Below are 22025 nucleotides of genomic sequence, written 5' to 3'. Positions count from 1 at the left end.
TATAATTTTAATATATTTATTTAGCTTCAGAGGTTCTTTATCTACAATATTAGCAAATAGTTTAAAATTTATTTCTATAGTTCATACTCAGAATATTTGTAAACACCATCGTACACATTGATATCCAGCAATGAACTTTAGCGCTATAGTCCAAATCATATCAAATTCACATGTTTCAGGTTTGATACATTAATGTCCTTGCTTCTTTAGTAAACATCTGCCTATGCATGTATGTCACACCTCTTTCTTGCACTTCATTGTGCGTATGGTTTGCTTGATCCATTTAACATGGGAAGAGACTTTAGTGTACAAGCCAGTAGGTGGTTTGTCTCCACCTTGTACAATTCCTTGCAGATCCTTGCCACAGAATAAAGGACCACCAGAATCACCCTGTATAAACAAAATATTATCGGTTTTCATAAATAAAAAGATGTATAGCAACTGGAATACATTTCTAATATTTATTATAAGAAAGTAAAATAATCAGCCAGTGGCATGTACAGTCTGAATACAACAGACAACTTGAAATGGGAATCCTGCCTGACCAAGCTGTGTGACACAACAGCAGATTTGGCTTTTTAACATGGACCTTTCCCCTAAAATGCAAGTTCTGACTTTTTAACCACTTGCCGACCGCCACACACCGATATACGTTGGCACAATGGCAGCAGTGGGCAAATGGGCGTACAGGTATGTCCCCTTTAATTTGTGGGCTAGTGGGGTGCGCCGCGTACTGTGTGACTGTGCCTGCGGGTCCCGCGGACTCAATGTCTGCCGGTGTCCCGCGATTGTGTCACAGAGTATGTAAACAAGGCATTTCCCTGTTCTGTCTAGCAACGTGACAGAGATCTACTGCTCCCTCACATCAGGAGCAGTGATCTCTGTCATGTTGTAGTGAGCCTATCCTCCCTACAGTTAGAATCACTCCCTAGGACACACCTAACCCCTTGATCGCCCCCTAGTGTTTAACCCCTTCCCTGCCAGTGTCATTTACACAGTAATCAGTGCATTTTGATAGGCACTGATCGCTGTATAAATGACAATGGTCCCAAAATAGTGTCAAAGGTATTTGATGTGTCAAAAGTTAAAAAAGGCGCAGTGCACAGGTACCTCAATATATTAGTTCAAAGTAGTAACCAATGGTCCAAGGGCAGGAATGAAGAGATGTATATGTGTAAACATATACACTCACAGATACATGTGTAATCGGTCAGTCAGGGCAGCCTCCGAAAAAAACAGAAGCAGGTTCCATTGATGCTAGAGTAAAAACAAGGAAAAAGAGGCGCCTCTGAGAATATATCATAAAACATTTATTTAAACAGCAAACATCCACTCATATGGGGGAATGCAGAGTAGTGTTTGGATCCATAGCTGGGTTGAAGAGATAGGATGGAACTGCAAGTCACAGTAGATCCATATTGCTGGCACCACGTCAAATCCAGGCAGGAAGGGGTGGGTTGGTTAAGCACAGCACAATCTTTTTCAATGACCCAGGCTTGGCAAATCACAGTCAGGTAGGATAAAGTCCATCTGGCAAGGATATAGGTTCCAAAATAATAAAAGGTGGGAAAGGGGAGATGTCAGCCATAATGCCAGCCACAGCACAGCTACCCAGAGGCTCTGACGTCTCCCATCTCCCACCTTTATTAGGTCACCTTTTTACACAGATCTACTGCGACTTGCGGTTCCATTCCATCTCTTCAACCCAGCTATGGATCCAAACACTACTCTGCATTCCCCCAGTGTGAGTGGATATTTGCTGTTTAAATAAATGTTTTGTGATATATTCTCAGAGGCGCCCCTTTTTCCTTGTTTTTGATGTGTCAAAAGTGTCCGCAATCACGATAAAAATCGCAGATCGCCGCAATTACTAATAAAATAATAATAATAAAAATGCCATAAATATATCCCTTATTTTGTAGACGCTATATCTTTTGCGCAAACCAATCAAAATACGCTTATTGTGTTTTTTTTTACCAAAAATATATAGAAGAATACGTATCAGCCTAAACTGATGAAAAATAAAAACATTTTATATATTTTTTTGGCTATTTATTATAGCAAAAATTAAAAAATATAGCTTTTTTTTTCAAAATTGTTGCTCTTTTTTTGATTATAGCGCAAAAAATGAAAACCGCAGAGGTGATCATATACCATCAGCTCCCGCTGTTTTCAATCAAATCCAGTGACACGGGAGCCGGGGGTGGGGCTGAGTCCTGCTGTCTGTCTCAATGAACGCAGAATCGGGACTTGTGAGTGCGCCTTCACAGGTGCCCTCATAGAAAGTGACTCCCTGTAGGGGCACCCGATGAAGAGGAGGAGCCAGAAACGCCACCGGGGCAACCCAGAAAAGGAGGATCGGGGCTTCTCTGTGCAAAACCCTTGCACAGAGCAGGCAAGTATGACATGTTTGTTATTTAAAAAAAAAAAAAACCTTTACAATCACTTTAACCACTTCAGCCCCGGACCATTTGGCTGCCAAATGATTGGTCCACTTTTGCGATTCAGCACTGCGTCGTTTTAACTGACAATTGGCTTCCAAACAAAATTTACGTCCTTTTTTCCCCACAAATAGAGCTTTCTTTTGGTGGTATCTGATCACCTCTGCGGTTTTAATTTTTTGCGCTAGAAACAAAAATAGAGCGACAATTTTGAAAAAAAACAACAATATTTTGTACTTTTTGCTATAATAAATATCCCCATTTTTTTTTAAAAAAAACTAATTTTTCCTCAGTTTAGGCCGATATTGATTGGTTTGCTCAAAAGTTATAGCGCCTACAAAATAGGGGGTAGTTTTATGGCATATTTATTATTATTTTTTTTTTACTTGTTATGACGGCGATCTGTACCTTCCTTTACCTCATCCTTCGATTGTGCTTTTAAATGTCCTTATTTCTTCTTAGAAATCCTCACTTCCTGTTCTTCTGTCTGTAACTACACACAGTGATGCAAGGCTTTCTCCCTGGTGTGGAGAAAGCCTCTTGAGGGGGCGAGCAGGAGTGTCAGGACACGCTCTACTTTGCAGATAGAGAAAGGAGCTGTGTGTTAGGCCGGGTACACACGAACAAACATGTATGGTGAAAGCGGTCCGTCGGACCGTTTTCACCATACATGTCTGCCAGAGGGCTTCTGTACGATGGTTGTACACACCATCGTACAGAAGTCCGCGCGTAAACAATACGCGGGGCGTGTCCGCGGTGTCGCCGCGTCGATGACGCGGTGTCGCCGCGACAATGACGCAGCGACGTGGGCGGCCCGCCTTTAAAATGCTTCCACGCATGCGTCGAAGTCATTCGACGCATGCGAGGGACGGCGGGCGCCTGGACATGTACGGTAGGTCTGTACTGACGACCGTACATGTCCGAGCGGGCAGGATTCCAGCGGACTGTTTTAAAACAAGTCCAGGAATATTTGTCTGCTGGGAAAAGGCCCGGCGGGCAAATGTTTGCTGGAATTCGGCCCGCTCGCGCCCACACACGACCGAACATGTCTGCTGAAACTGGCCCGCGGACCAGTTTCAGCAGACATGTTTGGTCGTGAGTATGGGGCCTAAGTGGGCGTCCTGACACTCCTGCTCGCCCCCTCCCCCTCAAGAGGCTTTCTCCACACCAGGGAGAAAGCCTTGCATTACTGTGTGTAGTTATAGACAGAGAAACAGGAAGTGAGGATTTCTCAGAAGAAATAAGGACATTTAAAAGAAAAATCGAAGGATGAGGTAAGTGAAGGAGGACTGCACTAAGGTAAAGGAAGCTATTTAGGGATTTTTCTTTTTTACCTTTACAACCCCTTTAATCTAGGCTTACCTACCTATAGGTGCAAGTTGCACGAGTGGGTTTACAACCACTTTAAAGCTGAACTCCAGCCTACCATCAGTTTTGCATAGGCTCCTCACTTACAGTCATGGCTGAAATTGTTGGCACCCCAGAAATTTTTCCAGAAAATCAAGTATATCTCACAGAAAAGTATTGCAGGAACACATGTTTTGCTATACACATGTTTATTCCCTTTGTGTGTATTGGAACAAAACAAAAAAAGGGAGGAAAAAAGCAAATTGGACATAATGTCACACAAAACTCCAAAAATGGGCTGGTCAAAATTCTTGGCACCCTTAACTTAATATTTCGTTGCACACCCTTTGAATATTTTTTTTTGCTGAAATCAGTCGCTTCCTATAACCATCAATAGGCTTCTTATGCTGCGTACACACGGTCGCTTTTTGTGATGAAAAAAAAACAACATTTTTAAAAACGTCATTTAAAATGACCATGTGTGGGGAAAAAGTTGTTTTATGTCTTCTGAAAAACGACAAAAAAAAAATTCGAGCATGCTTCAATTTTTTATGTCGTTTTTCAAAACGTTGTTTTTTGTGTCATAAAAAATGTCCGTGTGTAGGCTAAAACTACGTCTAAAATGACGTTTTGAAACCCGCGCATGCTCAGAAGCAAGTTATGACGCGAGCTTGAATGGAACAGAGTGCCGCCGTACGTGCTGAACGTAACCGCGCTTTGCTAGAGCATTTCGAAAAAACAATGGTGTGTAGGCAACGTCGTTTTTTTTTCATGAGAAAAAATGACGTTTTTTTCATCACAAAAAACGACCGTGTGTACGCGGCATTACACCGGAATTTCTCTCACCCGGAATTTTGGAACACTCTTCCTTTGCAAACTGCTCTAGGTCTCTCTTATTGGAAGGGCGCCTTTTCCCAACAGCAATTTTCAGATCTTTCCACAGGTGTTCAATGGGATTTAGCTCTGGACTCATTGCTGGCCACTTTAGAACTCTCCAGCGCTTTGTTGCCATCCATTTCTGGGTGCTTTTTGACATATGTTTGGGGTCATTGTCCTGCTGGAAGACCCAAGATCTTGGACACAAACCCAGCTTTTGGACACTGGGCTCTACAGTGCGACCCAAAATCTTTTGGTAATCCTCAGCTTTCATGATGCCTTGCACACATTCAAGGCACCCAGCAAAACAACCCCAAAACTGTAACAGGCACTCCTCTCAGTGGCGTAATGCGTTCCGTGCTGGAATGCATACGCACCCGCGCAATGACGTCATCGCTCGGCACCGCGTGCGTTCCAGCTTGGAGCGCGGAAGTGCGCCGCACACCATCGCTTCGGAGGAATCAGTGCTTATGCACTGCACCTGTCCCCAGCCTATAAAGGCATTCTTTTTAAATAGAAACTTTGTTCTATTATTGTCAGCCGTGTCGACCATAGCTGGCTTGGCTACCAAGCCACTGGTAACAACGCTCCCCATACTGAATTTCAAGCCAGACAGCAACATTATGCCCAGCTAGCAAGGACCTTCACTACATCCAGGCTGCCATCGCTGCGGACAACCTAAGAGTTCTTCCTTGCTGACACCCTCCATAGAAGAATCCCATTGCTGCTGTAATTCTCTGGAAAAACACTTATCCCTGCAAAACGGATAAGTAACAACTACTCCTTTAGAATTACCTGTTCACTTATTGCCGTTATGAAGTACTGTATTTAACTCTGGCTTGCTTACTATTAACATACTGCTGTCGCTGTAGAATATCTTAAAGGGACATACCCTTTCAATTCGTCTACGCTAAAGTTGTCTCTCTAAAGTAAACTGCTATTACATACAATATTCTCATATATTACGTGCCTGACATTAGTTATAACTTGTTTATGGGCCTATGCCCTAAGTTGCTGAACATGTTCGCTCTAAACTTTACTATGCTAAGTGTTGAGTTATTTCATACGTGCTCCCTTAGTGGCCTAATGCACGACTCTATGTTTAACTGATAATCACTTACATACAGTTGTGCATTGGAAACCTCACGTGTATGCTATAATTTTAAATGCTAAGCTCTGGTCGCATGTTGTAATGCGTCCAATCTTAGTGGCTCAACGCCTTTCTTTATGTGAGAGAGATGATGTAGAGAACCCCCAAACTCCTGTTTGTGTGGGGTGACGCCTGGGGTCCAATACTGAATTCTCACATAGAGAAGTGCATTGAAATCCTTGCTAACCGCAGTTGTGGTTCACTCCGTTCACCAGAGCTGTTACAAAAACATCATTGAGTCTCCACCATATTTTACTGTAGGTACTGTGTTCTTTTCCTTGTAGGCCTCATTCCGTTTTCGGTAAACAGTAGAATGAAGGGAGGCCCGGAACTCTGGTCTGGTCTTATCATTTAATGGTGGTAAGGGAATGAAAATGTGGGGAGTTGTGGGGTTTAAAGGGGTGGTAAACGTTGGGGATATTGGACTACTATCTTGACTACACTGGTCATGTGCTTTACCAAAAAGCTCTATCTTGGTCTCATCTACCCACAAGACGTTTTCCCAGAAGTATTTTGGCTTACTCAAGTACATTTTGGCAAACTGTAGTCTTGCTTTTTTATGTCTGTGTCAGCAGTGGGTTCCTCCTGGGTCTCCTGCCATAGCGTTTCATTTCATTGTTGACGGATAGTTGGCGCTGACATTGACACTGATGCTCACTGAGCCTGCAGGACAGCTTGAATTTCTTTGGAACTTGTTTGGGGCTGCTTATCCACCATCCGGACCATCCTGTGTTGCAACCTTTCATCAATCTTTCTCTTCCATCCACGCCCAGAGATTAGCTACAGTGCCATGGGTTGCAAACTTCTCGATAATGTTGAACACTGTGGATAAAGGCAAATCTAGATCTCTGGAGATGGACTTGTAACCTTGAGATTGATGATTTTGGTTCTCAAGTCCTCAGACAGTTCTCTTCTCCTCTTTCTGTTGTCCATGCTTAGTGTTGCACACACAGACACACAATGCATTGCAAAGACTAAGGCCCCTTTCAGATGTGCGGACCGTATGTCCGCATTTTCATCCATCCGTTTGCGGATGAAAACGGGACATACATGGGTCCCAATGTGATTGCGGGTGTCAGGGGATGAACATCCGCTGACACCCGTAATCACCCGCCTCCGCAAAGATCCGATTTTGCGGACGGAAGAAAATCCTATTTTTTCTTCCGTCTGCGGATCGGATGAACACAGACACACGGTCCGTGTTCATCCGATCCCCCCAATAGGGGAGAGCGGAAAAAATACAGGGCGGTCCCTGCACAGTGTGTGGGGACCGCCCTGTCAGCCGACGGCTCAGCTGGGATTTTACGGAGGATCCCCGCTGAGCTTACGGACACACGGAGGCGGATCATTACTGATCCGCCCCGTGTGAAAGGGCCCTAAGTGAACTTCTCTCCTTTTTATCTGCTTGTCAGGTGTGATTGTATATTGCCCACACCTGTTACTTGCCTCAGGTGAGTTTGAGGCTGGGTTCACACTTGTCCGACAAACGCTCTGACATTGGGAGCTAATGTCGCATGACGTGTGAACATCAATGTTTCCCTAGAGAGCTGTCTTCACTGGTCCAACACAAGTCAGTCCGACTTTGAAAATGCTCCCTGTACTACTTTGGTCCGACATTGATCCTACTTCAGTCCATTGAATATCATTGAAGTCGGACCAAAGTAGGAGCCTTGTCCTTATCATCCGACTTTTGACATCAGACATGTGATTACAGCAGCAGTAAAAGGAATTTATCTCACTCTGGGATTGTTTTGATTGGTCAAAGAAGAAGTCAGACTATCACAAAGTCGTATCAAAAGTAGTATCCTGTTCATGAAAGTCGGATGGATGTAGAACCAATGTAGGACCGATGTCGCAGAGCAAAGTAGGATGAAAGTCATACTGCTGTCGTGTAGTATAGTGTGAACCTAGCCTGAAGGAGCATCTCATGCTTGAAACAGTCTTATTTATCCACAATTTTGTGCCAAGAATTTTGACCAGCCCATTTTTGGAGTTTTGTGTGACATTATGTCCAATTTGCTTTTTTTCCCTCCCTTTTTTTGTTTTGTTCCAATACACACAAAGGGAAAAAACATGTGTATAGCACAACATGTGTTACTGCAATACTTTTCTGTGAGAAATACTTGATTTTCTGGAAAATGTTCTGGGGTGCCAACAATTTCCGCCATGACTGTATACTGAAATTACTTACTGTGATTTCATTGCACACTGTGGCCCGGATTCACGTAGAAGCGCGCATCTTTGTGCGGGCGTAACGTATCCTATTTACGTTACACCTCTGCAACTTTGACAGGCAAGTGCAGTATTCTCAAACCAAAGTTGCGGCAGCGTAGCGTAAATAGGCCGGCGTAAGCCCGCCTAATTCAAATGTGGAAGATGTTGGCGTGTGTTATGTAAATTTAATGTGACCCCACGTAAATGACGCTTTTTACGAACGGCGCATGCGCCGTCCGTGAAAGTATCCCAGTGCGCATGCTCCAAATTAACCCGCAGCCCTATTTGCGAACGACTTACGCAAACGACGTAAAACGTGAAAAATTTGACACTGTTCCGACGTCCATACTTAACCAGTTCCCGACCCCCGCATGTACATATACGTCCACAATATGGCACGTACAGGCACATGGGCGTACACGTACGTCCTTGCCTATTAGCGGGTGGGGGGTCCGATCGGGACCCCCCCGCTACATGCGGAGGTCGGGTCCGCTCGGGGAGCGATCCGGGACCACGGCGCGGCTATTTGTTTATAGCCGCTCCGTCGCGATCGCTCCCCGGAGCTGAAGAACGGGGAGAGCCGTGTGTAAACACGGCTTCCCCGTGCTTCACTATGGCGCCGCATCGATCGCGTCATTCCCTTTATAGGGAAGACACGATCGATGACGTCATTCCTACAGCCACACCCCCCTACAGTTGTAAACACATACTAGGTGCACCCTAACTCCTACAGCGCCACCTGTGGTTAACTCCCAAACTGCAACTGTCATTTTCACAATAAAGAATGCAATTTAAATGCATTTTTTGCTGTGAAAATGACAATGGTCCCAAAAATGTGTCAAAATTGTCCGAAGTGTCCGCCATAATGTCGCAGTCACGAAAAAAATTGCTGATCGCCGCCATTAGTAGTAAAAAAAAAAAAATTTATAAAAATGCAATAAAACTATCCCCTATTTTGTAAACACTATAAATTTTGCGCAAACCAATCGATAAACGCTTATTGCAATTTTTTTTACTAAAAATAGGTAGAAGAATACGTATCGGCCTAAACTGAGGAAAAAAGTTTTTTTTATATATGTTTTTGGGGGATATTTATTACAGCAAAAAGTAAAAAATATTGCATTTTTTTCAAAATTGTCGCTCTATTTTTGTTTATAGCGCAAAAACTAAAAACCGCAGATGTGATCAAATACCACCAAAAGAAAGCTCTATTTGTGGGGGGAAAAAGGACGCCAATTTTGTTTGGGAGCCACGTCGCACGACCGCGCAATTGTCTGTTAAAGCGACGCAGTCCCGAACTGTAAAAACACCTTGGGTCTTTAGGCTGCATATTGGTCCGGGGCTTAACTGGTTAACATTGGTACGCCTAATCTACGCCTCATATAGCAGGGGTAACTTTACGCCGGGAAAAGCCTAACGTAAACGGCGTATCTGTAATGCGACGGACGGGCGTACGTTCGTGAATTGGCGTATCTAGCTGATTTACATATTTCTAAGCGTAAATCAGCGTACACGCCCCTAGAGGCCAGCGTAAATATGCAGTTAAGATACGACGGCGTAAGAGAATTACGCTGGTCGTATCTTAGTGAAATTTTGGCGTATCTGATTCTTTGAATCAGGCGCCAAGATACGACGGCTCAGACTCAGAGATAGAACGGCGTATCTGGAGATACGCCGTCGTATCTCCTACGAGAATCTGGGCCAGTGAGCTTTATATAAGCAAGTTAGATAGAGCCCTCCTCTTTCCTGGCTGGAGGACGTCCAGCATCTTTTACCCCTTTCCTTCCCAGCTTTACTCTCCCTGGCCTACCCTTTGGATTTCAGTTCTGTCAGTCATGAAGGTTCAGTGTCGTGTGTGGGTATTACCTAGCGCAGTCTGTATGCAAGTACAACTTGCCTTGAAACTCCCACTCCTCTTGTCTGACATTCACCAATCAGAGCATTTTGATATTCGCTGTGATGTTTTCGAGCAGCTATGTACAACACCCCACTGACCCTTCCCACTAGTTATGATCTGCCTATCTTACATAGAGAAACACAATGATGTCATTGGGTCTAAAATAAGATATGTAATAAAAGATAATTAACATACTGTTGGGAGTGGTGGGGACAGAGGAACCAGGGAAGGTAAAATATAATACTCACATTATATGCATACTTTTCTTCCTGTGGGTCTCCAGCACAGATAAATTTCTTCACATCAATTTTTGGGAATGTCTTAGAACATATTTCTGCGGAAACCACTTTTACATCAACTTTTCTTAATGTTGGAGCCTCATCGTTGTTATATACTTTATATCTGCCCCAACCTGCTACACTGCACACGTTTCCAGGTTTCACTTTCCTTTCAGTGTGGTTAATGGGCAGTGGTAATACATATCGATTTAACACTGCTTTTTCTCTGAGCTGCAACACAAATATACAAAAGTGAAATTAATTCATTAGCATTAGCAAATCAAGAACAACACATGCTTAAAACATAGGGATGTTATCATTATGAAAGTGAATCTGACTGTACTGAAGTTAAACTAGTCATTATAAAAGAAAGACTGTGTAGCATGGCCTATGCCCATCCCTGCTAATAGTGTACTTGGGCCTTTTGAGTGTTTCTCACCCCAGTCTTCCACAGTGATTTTCTCTAAATAGCCAATCCCAGACCCAAGAATTGTCATGTGGAGGAAAGGAAATTGTATACATGGGGCTGAGGAAATACTAAATACAGTGGAGCCTCGGATTGCGAGTAACGCTGTTAACGAGTGTTTCGCAATATGAGCAATTATTTAAAAAAAATCCTGACTTGGTTTACGAGTGTTGTCTCGCAAAACTAGGAGGATTCAAGCCTCTGCGGTGTGCAGTACCGCATTTGGCCAGAGGTGCGGGGGAGCCGATGACACTCGGAGCCCGTTCGGAAATACGAAACACTCGGAAATACTCTGTTTCCGTGTGTTTCCGAATACAGCCGAGCTGTCTCCGAGTAGTTCCGAGTCTCTCCAGTGCCCCCCCCCCCATCTCTGGCCACATGCGCGGTATTGCATGCCATAGAAGTCAATGTGGAACAAATTATTTTCGTTTCCACTTCTATGGCGAAACTCGCTTTGGTATGCAAGTGCTTTGTATTACAATCATTCTTCTGGAACGGATTATGCCCGTAATCCAAGGTTCCACTGTATAGCAAAACTCCTCCTTGATATGGGGGAAATATAAGTGTGCTACTATTATTTCATTTCTATAGATTGTGGATCACACATACAGTAAAACCTTGGTTTGAGAGTAACTTGGTTTGAGAGCGTTTTGCAGGACAAGCAAAATGTTTTAATAAATCTTGCCTTGATATACAAGCGAGGTCTTGATATAAGAGTAGCATCATGTCACAACTGAGTATAAAATAGAAGAGAGGAGCCTCTAAGGCCTCGTACACACGGTCAGTCCATCCGATGAGAATGGTCCGACGGACCGTTTTCATCGGTCCACCGCTGAAGTGGCCTGATGGTCTAAAGTGTGTACACACCATCAGTTCAAAAACCGATCGTGTCAGAACGCGATGACGTAAAACACACGACGTGCTGAAAAAAACGAAGTTCAATGCTTCCAAGCATGCGTCGACTTGATTCTGAGCATGCACGGTTTTTGAACCGATGCTTTTGTGTACTAACCATCGGTTTGGCCCGATCGGTCAGCGGTCCATCGGTTCGGTTTTAAAGCATGCTTTAAAATTTTGGACCGAAGGACAACAGACCGATGGGCTATACACACGGTCGGTTTGGACCGATGAGACTGAACCTCGGTCCACTCTCGTCGGTTTTGTCCGACCGCGTGTACGCGGCCTTAGTGTAGAAATATGGTTACATTTAATGAAGGTACAACATTTAGCAACTTATTGCTACACTTAGAGGTGCCTCTCTTCTCTTTTATACCCTGTAAATAAATGCTTTGATATACAAGTGCTTTGGATTACAAGCATGTTTCTGGAACAAATTATGCTCGCAAACCAAGGTTTTACTGTATATGGAATTTCTGGGCTTGTAGCCTTTAGGAGAAGTATTGAGCACTCTGTCTGGAAGCACTTCATCATCTGTTGAGCCTATTGTCAGTTATTAATACGTTATTAGATTTGAAGTATGTTTTACACTTTATAAAACAAGCTCAAATAAAGTTTTTTCTACACTTTCTTACCTTATGCCCTGGTAAAATACATCATCACGGATGAGGTTCTCCCCCTTGTTTGGTCCGCACTAAGGTGACTTCCTCTTGCCCATGTGTCCACCCTAGGGGTATCTTTACCCAGCATTGTGCAGCCATGGTGTAATTTTGGATATCTCATGTTGAAGTATGTTATATTTAAACATACAGGGGCAGATCCACAAAGAAATTACGCCGGCATATCTATTGATACGCCGGCGTAATTTCAAAATTCCCGCGTCGTATCTTTGTTTTGAATCCTCAAAACAAGATGCGATGGCATCTCGGCGTGATTCGACAGGCGTATGTCTTCGTACGCCTTCGGATCTTAGATGCAATTTTTCGGCGGCCGCTAGGTGGCGTTTCCGTCGTAATCCGCGTCGAGTATGCAAATTAGCTATTTATGGCGATCCACGAACATACGTCGGCCCAGCGCATTTTTTTCCGTCGTTTGCGTTCGGCTTTTTCCGGCGTATAGTTAAAGCTGCTATATGGTGGCGTACTCAATGTTAAGTATGGCCGTCCTTCCCGCGTACAATTTTGAATTTTTTGCGTCGTTTGCGTAAGTCGTTCGCGAATAGGAATTTGCGTAGAATGACGTCACCATCGTAAGCATTGGCTGGTTCCGGTTTAATTTCGAGCATGCGCACTGGGATACCCTCAGGGACGGCGCATGCGCAGTTAAAAAAAACTTTGATTACGTCGGGTCACGGCGTATTAACATAAAACACGCCCCCATCACAGCCATTTGAATTCCGCGACCTTACGCCGCGAGAGATACACTATGCTGCCGTAACTTACGGCGCAAATTCGTTGAGGATTCAAACCAACAAAAAGTAAGTTACAGCGTCGTAGCGTATCTTAGATACGCTGCGCCCGGCGCAGATGTATGTGGATCTGGCCCACAGTTCGTAAAGCTGTATATAACTAATGAGTGTAAAACTTTGAATTAAGTCTTTTTGTGTTTAATAAAATTGCTTTATCCTTGTTTGGTTTTCATTCTGTCCTGAATAAGGTACCTGTGAAACGTGATGACAAAGAAAGGACTCTTCGCCAAAGGCCTCCATCATCAAATTTTATTATGTACTGCAAGGTTTAGGTCAGTGGTTTGATGTTTATCATTGAATAAAACAATTCAGAATGAGTAGCTTGCATGTGAGATATGCTAATTGGATAACTAATGGTAACGATTTTAGGATCACATGGATCCACAGATGTTTTTAATAAGCATGTGTATATAAAGATATTTGCATGATTTTAAAATATGTGTGGTCTCAATACGTACCGGTAAAGCTTGACCAGTTAGAACAATTGTCAGATTGTTATTGCTGTCTGTGTCCCCATTGGGAAGATTCTATTTGTCCTGGTGGAGGAAATCTCCTCCTACCTGAACACTTAGCACTTGGGCAAACCCTGCCATTTATCACGTGACCGTGGTATACAGATCAGCCAAAAAGTTATATAGTGGCAGCAGGGCAGTTTGAAGGAATTTGGGGGCCCCAAGCATAGAAAAAAAAATGTCACATTTTCAAGTTGAGAAAATGCGGGGCGCATGGCTTACTGAATTTTATTAATTTAAGGCCTGGGGGGGATTGCTGCCGAAAACATTACTTGTTAGGATATCTTACAATGCTCTCTAGCCTGCATACACGTGTATGGGCAGCACTCCTCTCCCCACCATCCAGGACACCGCTATACCCCACTCAAGACAGTCTACCTTTATCCTCCGCAGAGCCTAACAAGACGCCAGCCATTGCCGCACCGCTGCTTCCTCCTGCAGTCCGGTTGGCCCCGCGGAACAGGAGATTCAGTTTGCTGTTCCCGGGCCAGACTGAAAGGAAGTGAACACTCAGTGTGTGCACTTCCTGTCAGTCCGGCCGGGAACAGGAAACTGAATCTCCTGTTCCGCACGGCCGACCGGACTGCAGGAGGAAGCAGCGGTGCGGCAAGGGCCCGCCCTGCTGGGGCCCCTGGCCAGTTTACTGAGTGGCAGTATTTAAAAAGATGTATAAGCTGTGAGTACTGGGGGGATGGATGAACTACTTTCATATTACTGGGTCTAGTAACACTTTAACTCTATCCAAGAAAATAATAAAAGGCATTTGCTTTCAGTTCTAATTTAAAACTTGCAGTCAAGTCTAATAATTAAATTTTGTTTATGCCATTAAGCCAAGGTTCACATTGGTATGATGTGGCATGCAGGGGCGGACTGACCATTAACTCACTCGGGCACTGCCCGAGGGCCCCATGTCACTAGAGGGCCCCATCAGAGTTGCCAGGCTCAGTAAAACCAGGGACAGTATGTAAAAATCTATGTTTTTTTTACATCTGTCCCCGATATGTCTGAAACCGACATGCTTTTGATGTGAAAATCCAGAGATTTTAGCTGCCCCGCCTCTGCACTGCCTCCTGGCGTGGTGGCCATCTGTAAGCCCAGGGGCCCCATAGTCTTCTATTGCCCGGGGGCCCCATGAGTTGTCAGTCCGCCCCTGGTGGCATGCGATTTGACATGTCTAATCACATGCTAAACTGGCACCACACCAATTCCCCAAAGTAGTTTCTATACTACTTTTGGCGACTTTGGGGGCGATTTGTATAGACATCTGTGCAGGAACTGTCAAATCACCCCCAAAGTCAGACTGCATTGCCGAGTTGAAATCGTGCTAGTTCAACTGAACTCACACGATTTCTAACCCGCAGCAATGAACCTAGGCCAAAACTTCTTTGGCTTTACTTGACATGGTTACCCATGTATATTTTTGGAACCTTTTTTTTCCTAAGGATCATGAGACACAAATTTATATATATTTTTAGTTATTTAACTGCACATTTTTTATTCAATTTCCCACTGCTTAGCAGACTGAGCTTCCCAGCTTTACTTCACCCTTCAGGCTGGGTTCACACTACTACACTACTTTCATCCTACTTTGCTCTGTGTTCAATGTTTCCCTATGAGAGCGTCTTGTAGTGTCCTACACAAGTCGGTCCGACTTTGAAAATGCTCCCTGTACTACTTTTGGTCCTACATTGATCCTACTTCAGGCCCATTGAATATCATTGAAGTCGGACCAAAGTAGTATCCTGTTCATGAAAGTAGGATGGATGTAGGACCAATGTAGGATAAATGTAGGACCAATGTAGCAGAGCAAAGTAGGATGAAAGTAGTGTAGTAGTGTGAACCCAGCCTTAGCAGTCTTATATCACTGGGAAGTCCTAATTTTTTTTTGATGCATTATATATAATGTAAATTGATAGATCAGGGAAACCCATTGGCAAATATCCCGTAATGATCATGGTAAGTGGGTGGTTATGATAAATCTAAAGCAATGATCTTGGCGTCCCTGAGAGATAAGAAGTCTCAGGGTGATTCACCTAGCTTGCTGTTCACCCAAAAATGGGGATACTTAAACAAAATCATAAAGGTTAGGTATATTCTTATTATCTACCATATATTATGCCATTCATTGTCATTATCCAAGAAATAACATTTTAATAATTGCTAAAATGGCAGTGGTGCTCCACATTAGAAAATTAGAGCTAAACTCCATGATAAGCAAAAATGGTGTGAATACAAGAGGCATTTGTATTCTTATCTTGGTGTGCTTGCAGATATGTATAGTAATCCAGTTTGAAACTTTGCCTCTGGGCAGGAGCTTCCTGTAATACAGACTGGTCACTGCTGCTTTCTCTCCTTGTGCAGGGTGAGCGGTCTTGTCTCTGCCCCTCCTGTAGTTTTCTACAACCAGCCTGTAATGGGGGGACTTTCAGGGTCCCTTCCAGTCTACTCTCTGCACAGACTATGTACAGCACAGTAATGATGTCTCTGTTACTTTTATTTAATAATATCTGGGTTTGAAAAGGTGTTTGGTGCACACAAAGTAGTATTAAATCCCCTGTATCTATTGAGGAATATATTGGTTTTCTGTGCCCAGAAAACCTTTAACTATCTATGAAACCATGCTAACATTTCAGCATAACTGGGCAAGAATGCCACATTTTCTCCGAACTCACCTTTAGCAGCATGATATCATTGCCAGGTTTCTCGTGTTCATGGTGTGGGACCATTTTACAAACTTTTATTACCTGCCAGGAATTTTCTTTAGACATAATATTATGAGCTCCCAATATTACTTGCATGTTTCTGTAATTCAAAAACAAGAAAATGCTTGTAACCAAAAGAAAAGAGACCGGGTCAGATGGATCTGTGGGTGAATGTATGGGGACAGGCTAGATGTTGACTGGTGAAAAGTTAATCAGACAAATAAGGAAACCAGTCCTTATCACTATTATTATTATACAGGATTTGAGGAATGAGCTGATGGAAGTGGTAAAAGATTAGTTGGAGGCTTGAGAGGAGAAGACGAGAGAGCTTGATAGTAGGAGGTCTTGAGAAGAACGGAGAGGACGGTTTGGGATATGTTTGGAGACAAGATTGGTGATGTTGCTCGGGGGTGGATGGCTTTGTAAGTTGTGGTTAGTATTTTGAATTTAATTTGTTGGGTGATCAGGAGCCAGTGTAGGGATTGGAGGAGAGGGTTGGCAGACATTGAGCAGTTGGTAAGGTGGATAAGTCTGGGAGCAGCATTCATGATAGATTGAAGAGGGGACAGCCTATGTATAGACAGGCCAATGAGAAGGGAGTTGCAATGGTCAAGACGAGAGATAACAAGGGAGTGAATAAAGAGCTTGGTGGTTTAATTTGTTAAAAAGGGGCGAATTTTAGGCTGCATTCACACCTAGGCGTAGGCGATTTGCGGCGTTTTTTACCGCGATTTGTTGCGACAAATTGCGGTGGTTTTTAATCGCGATTTGCCGCGACAAAACGCTGCGTTTTTTCCCCCGGGGTTTTGTATAGGTCATTGTCGGCTATGGAAAACGCCGAAGCCGCCCGATACGCGTTCAGCGTTTCGGCGTTTGGCGTGGAGATGTGAACCATCTCCATAGACTATAATGTTATTTTTCCCCTCCAGCGTATTGTAGCGTCGCGCTTCAGGCGACAAAACACCTAGGTGTGAATGCAGCCTTAGAGATGTTTTGGAGGTGAATTCTAAAACTTTTGACAACGATTGGACTTTAGGCTGAAATGACAAGTCAGAGTCTAAGAATACACCTAGTACCCTGGCGTGACGGGAGGGACTGATGGTTGCATTGTTGATTTTGATGGAAAAGTCATGGAGGGGGGCAGGGGCGGGGGGGGGGGGGGATATTAGTAACTCAGTTTTAGAGAGATTTACTTTAAGGAAGTGGTGCGAGTTCCATGCTGAGATGTCAGTTAGTAGGTTAGTAATGCGAGAGGAGACTGAAGGACCGAGGTGAGGAGTAGATAGATAGATTTGGGTGTCATCGGCGTATTAGTGGTATTGGAAGCCGTGGGTGGTTATCAAGTGACCAAGGGAGGAGGTATAGATAGAGAATAGAAGGGGTCCAAAAACAGAGCCTTGGGGGACCCCCACAGAAAGGGGCAATGGAGAGGAGGAGACAGAGTTGTAGGTAACACTGGAGAAGTGCTGTGATAGATAGGCAGAGAACCAGGATAGAGCAGAATCTTGGAGGCCAAGGGAATGTAGTTTATTGAGAAGGAGCGGGTGGTCATTGGTATCACTATAGCCCACTCCTCCTTACTTCCCCAGTAAGCTGTCAAAATGCTCTTTCTCTCCACTTCTTCTATCTCCTACCTCCATTCCTCCATGAAACCTCAAAAAGTCAGCTGAGGCAACTGTACAAGTGTGTGTGGATGTCTATCTGCCAGTGTATGCCACCAATGGGCCTATGCGCAAGACTCAATTATTGCCCAGGGAAAAAACATGACAGATAGATAGATGCAGATGAAGAAAAGCTTTTGTGATACCATAAATGTTCTAATGGTCAAGTTGCTGCCAGACAGTAAACCCCCTTTACTTTCAACCAATAAAGAGGCAGGGAGTGAAAGAGGTGCTTTTTGCCCAACAGCACTTGCATATTACAATTATAAGGAGCATGGCAGAGGCATCATGAAGAATACTGGACCCCTTTTTCCACTGTTTAGCTGTCCTATAAAAGAGCAGTGTTCAGTCTATGTGATGGCAGGAGAAGTCCTATCACCTGCTTGAACGTTTAGTTTAAACGAGCCTCTAATGGTGGCCATACAGAACATGCTTTGATTTGACTGTGTAAACAATTGAATAGGCGTAATTTCCCTTATCATTAATTTAGACTACAGATCAAATTTGATCAAACTGAAATTATTTATTCGTGTTTTTATTGAACTCTGAGATGCTTTGTTTATTAATTAAATCTCTATATTCAAATTCAATTGTATTTCAATCAAATTATGAGATTGCATGGGGAAAACAGAGATGTGATCAATAATTTATGATTGTAACCTCCAATTGATGGAAATCCACTTTTCTGTGTGTATCATATCGATCAAGTGGGTTGTCAACCAAATATCAATTATTGCTATTGGGAGAGTGTGACGAATGGAAGCACTCAAGCGTTATGCAACGGGGATCCATTACAGAGAGATCGACTAAAACAAAAATCGTTCATTTATCAAAGCGTGTATGACCACCATATGTCTCAGAGGATCTTCTTGCAGATGTACAGTTGGTATAAATGATAAATTTACCCTGTAGCAAGCAGTGTTAAAACTAAAATGACTATGACTAAAACTAAATTGAAATGGTAGCAAGGAATACAAGATGCAGGCACAGTAAGGTAAGGACTCATTCACACGAGTGTCTAAAAAAAAGCACGTAGTTTTACTGCGTATTTACTGCCCCTGATCACCCACATAAATAAAGCAATGCAACCACTCAGGGCTGTACCCATGCTTTGGCAAAAGTTAAATGGCATTTAACATTTGGTACGTGGTATTGCTGTTAAATGTGACCCGAGCAAGCGAATTGGGCTGTACCACAACTTCCCTGCAACCGCATGCAATGCACATTTTAAGAATAAACCAGGCGGTGAGAAGACAACGACTTATCGTTATGTTAGCTGCATGCATGTGCAAGCCCTAAGAAAGCATCAAATTGTTAAATAGAGATTTCCTTGTTTTATATTATTATTATTATTAATAATAATGATTAATTAACTACTTTAGCCCCAGGCCATTTTTGGTGATTCGGCACTGTGTCGCTTTAACTGACAATTGCGCGGTCATACGACGTTGTACCCAAACACCCAAAATTGGTGTCCTTTTTTTCCCCATTATTTGAGGTATTTGATCACCTCTGCGGTTTTTATTTTTTGTGCTATAAACAAAAAAATAGCGACAATTTTAAAAAACATATATATTTTTTAGTTTTTGCTATAACAAATATCCCAATTTTTTTTAAAACAAATTTCTTCATCAGTTTAGGCTGATATATATTCTTCTACATATCTTTGGTAAAAAAACAAAAACGCAATAAGCGTATATTGATTGGTTTGCGCAAAAGTTATAGCGTCTAAAAAATAGGGGATAGATTTATGGCATTTTTAATTTATTTGTATTTTTTTACTAGTAATGGAGGCGATCAGCAATTTTTATCGGGACTGTGACATTGCGGTGGACCGATCAGATACTTGTGACACTTTTTTGGGGCCATTGATTTTATACAGCAATCAGAGCTAAAAATAGCCACTGATTACTGTATAAATGTCACTGTCAGGAAAAAGGGTTAACACTAGGGGGCGATCACGGGGTTAAATGTGTTCCCTCAGTCTGTGTTCTAACTGTGGTGGGATGGGAGTGACTAGAGGAGGATACATATTGCTGTTCCTAACTAATAGGAACACACAATCTGTCTCTCCTCTCTAGACAGAACCGGGATTTGTGTGTTTACACATACAGATCCCTGTTCTGTCTCTCGTGCCCGCTATCGCAGTGGCCGGTGGCCATCGCGTCTGCCGGCCACGCACATCGGGTCCCTCGCCATGCAGTGGGCACGCACATGCCTGCTAACGCTCTTAAAGGTGCCGACGTACCTGTACGTAGTTTTGCGCAGGGCTGGCAACTTGCCGACGTATATGTACGTGAGCCGGTCAGGAAGTGGTTGATTATCAATAAATACAGTATGTTATTTAATTTAGAGCGAAATAAATAAAATTGTAAAAAAGTAAAAATTTTGATATAACAAGAACATTTTGGATCTGACAGCTTTAAGTGTTAAAAGTTTAGTGATTGTCTATCCTAAAATATAACTTTACTATAAAAAATCTTGTGGCATAGATCACAAAAGTTTATGTTTTCTGTTTTATATGACATAATTAAAAGTAAAGTACCTTCTCTAGTTAATGTTTTTTTTTTTTTTTTAATATATCTACTAATGTATTTTCTCCATAAATAGTGGAGTCAGATCTTTGTATATGTTACACGCCCCCAAGTTTTCTTCATACAAAGCTCTGTACATGAGACCCTAATGACATTAATGTTCCCATACGTACGTGTCATTGCAGTGAGCTGCTGTCAAAACAACATCTTCACTTATCAGGATCCCGCCACATCTTTTATATGTATTTCCTGTTACGTCAAACTTCAGAAATGCCATATAGGGCATGGAATGAGGACTGACTTCGTCTCCGCCAATAATCTTATCTGGTTTAGGATAATATAACAAAGTCATTTACAGTAGTCTAAATCCATAGGCTAGTATAAATCCACATCTGATTTAAATAGCAAGAGTCCTAAAGGCAGGTACTATGATACAAAACTTACCACCATTACACATTACAACATTTTACATAGTTGGTGAGGTTGACAAAGACATCAGTCCATTCAGTTAAACCTATGAGGCCTCGTACACACGACAGAGATTCTCGGCAGAATTCGCCGAGAAACTCGGTCAAAACCCGGATTCTGCCGAGAATCTCTGTCGTCTGTACAGTTTTGGCTCGATGGAGCCGCCGAGGAGCTCGACGAGAAAATAGAGAACATGTTCTCTATTTTCTCGTTGGCCGCGTTGTTCTATAGGAGAAGGCGGCCCGCCGAGCGGCTCTTCGGCGGCTTCATCCCAAAACGAGACGTGCCAAGCACGTCGAGTTTCTCTGTCGTGTGTACGAGGCCTCATGTGTGTGTGTGTTTATGTCAATAGTATGTTGTGGTCGTTGTGGTGCCCATCTAATAGTTTTTTTTTATACTATCATTGCTCCCTGCTAAAACCACTGCTTGTGGAAGAGAATCCCACATCCTTATGGCTCTGACAGAAAAGAACCCTCTACTAAGTTTATGAGCATTTCTTGGAGCTCATCATAGCAGCGTACCTTTGAGTTTGCCCTGCCCCTAAAGTTTAGGATGAGCCTTTAGAAATGGAAAATGACAGTAGGTATGGATAACAATTTTCAATATTTTAGTAATATTGCTAAAATGAACCCCTTCCAGTAGTCAAGATAAGGCTATGATGATTATTGATGTCGTGTCACAGAGCAAACAAAGCAATTGTCTGGACTGCTTATTATCGTAAGGCTGCATTCACACTATAGCGTACTGAATCGCGGCGTTTTGTCCCGCGAATTGCGGCGGCAAATAGCGGCGTTTTGTACCGCTCGGGTACAAAACCGCTCGGCTCTATTCGGCGCCTGCGCATCGGCGCAGAATAGAGCCGGGCCGACCCGAGCTTCTTTCGGGAAGTCGTGACGCGCAATCAATTGGCATGTCAATAGGAACGCCCACTCCCGCGGGATTCCCTACCCGGAAGCCGCGGTGAATTCTAAGGCTAAACGCTATCTACGGCGGAAAAAAAAAAAAGGTCAGTGTCATTTTATTTGCAGAACTGGGCTGGATGTAGTGTTAGAATTTTTTTATAGGGTGAACCTCCACTTTAATCCTCCATTCCTCCCGGCAGCCATACTGGTCC

General features: G+C 43.2%; 1 protein-coding gene across 1 annotated transcript; it reads right to left on the bottom strand.

Moving 5' to 3' along the window:
• Nucleotides 1–20859, bottom strand: LOC120924898 (mast cell protease 1A-like). The gene is made up of 4 exons (XM_040335877.1): nucleotides 20617–20859; nucleotides 16219–16348; nucleotides 10174–10434; nucleotides 1–390 (listed from the first exon to the last, which is right to left on the bottom strand). The coding sequence occupies exons 1-4, from the start codon at nucleotides 20793–20795 to the stop codon at nucleotides 235–237; spliced, it is 726 nt and encodes a 241-aa protein (XP_040191811.1). The 5' UTR covers nucleotides 20796–20859; the 3' UTR covers nucleotides 1–234.
• Between the last annotated feature and the right edge of the window lie 1166 nt (nucleotides 20860–22025).

The sequence above is a fragment of the Rana temporaria genome, chromosome 1 (assembly GCF_905171775.1).
Source record: "Rana temporaria chromosome 1, aRanTem1.1, whole genome shotgun sequence".
NCBI classification, from domain to species: Eukaryota; Metazoa; Chordata; class Amphibia; order Anura; family Ranidae; genus Rana; species Rana temporaria.
This window is presented reverse-complemented; position numbering and strand designations above follow the sequence as displayed.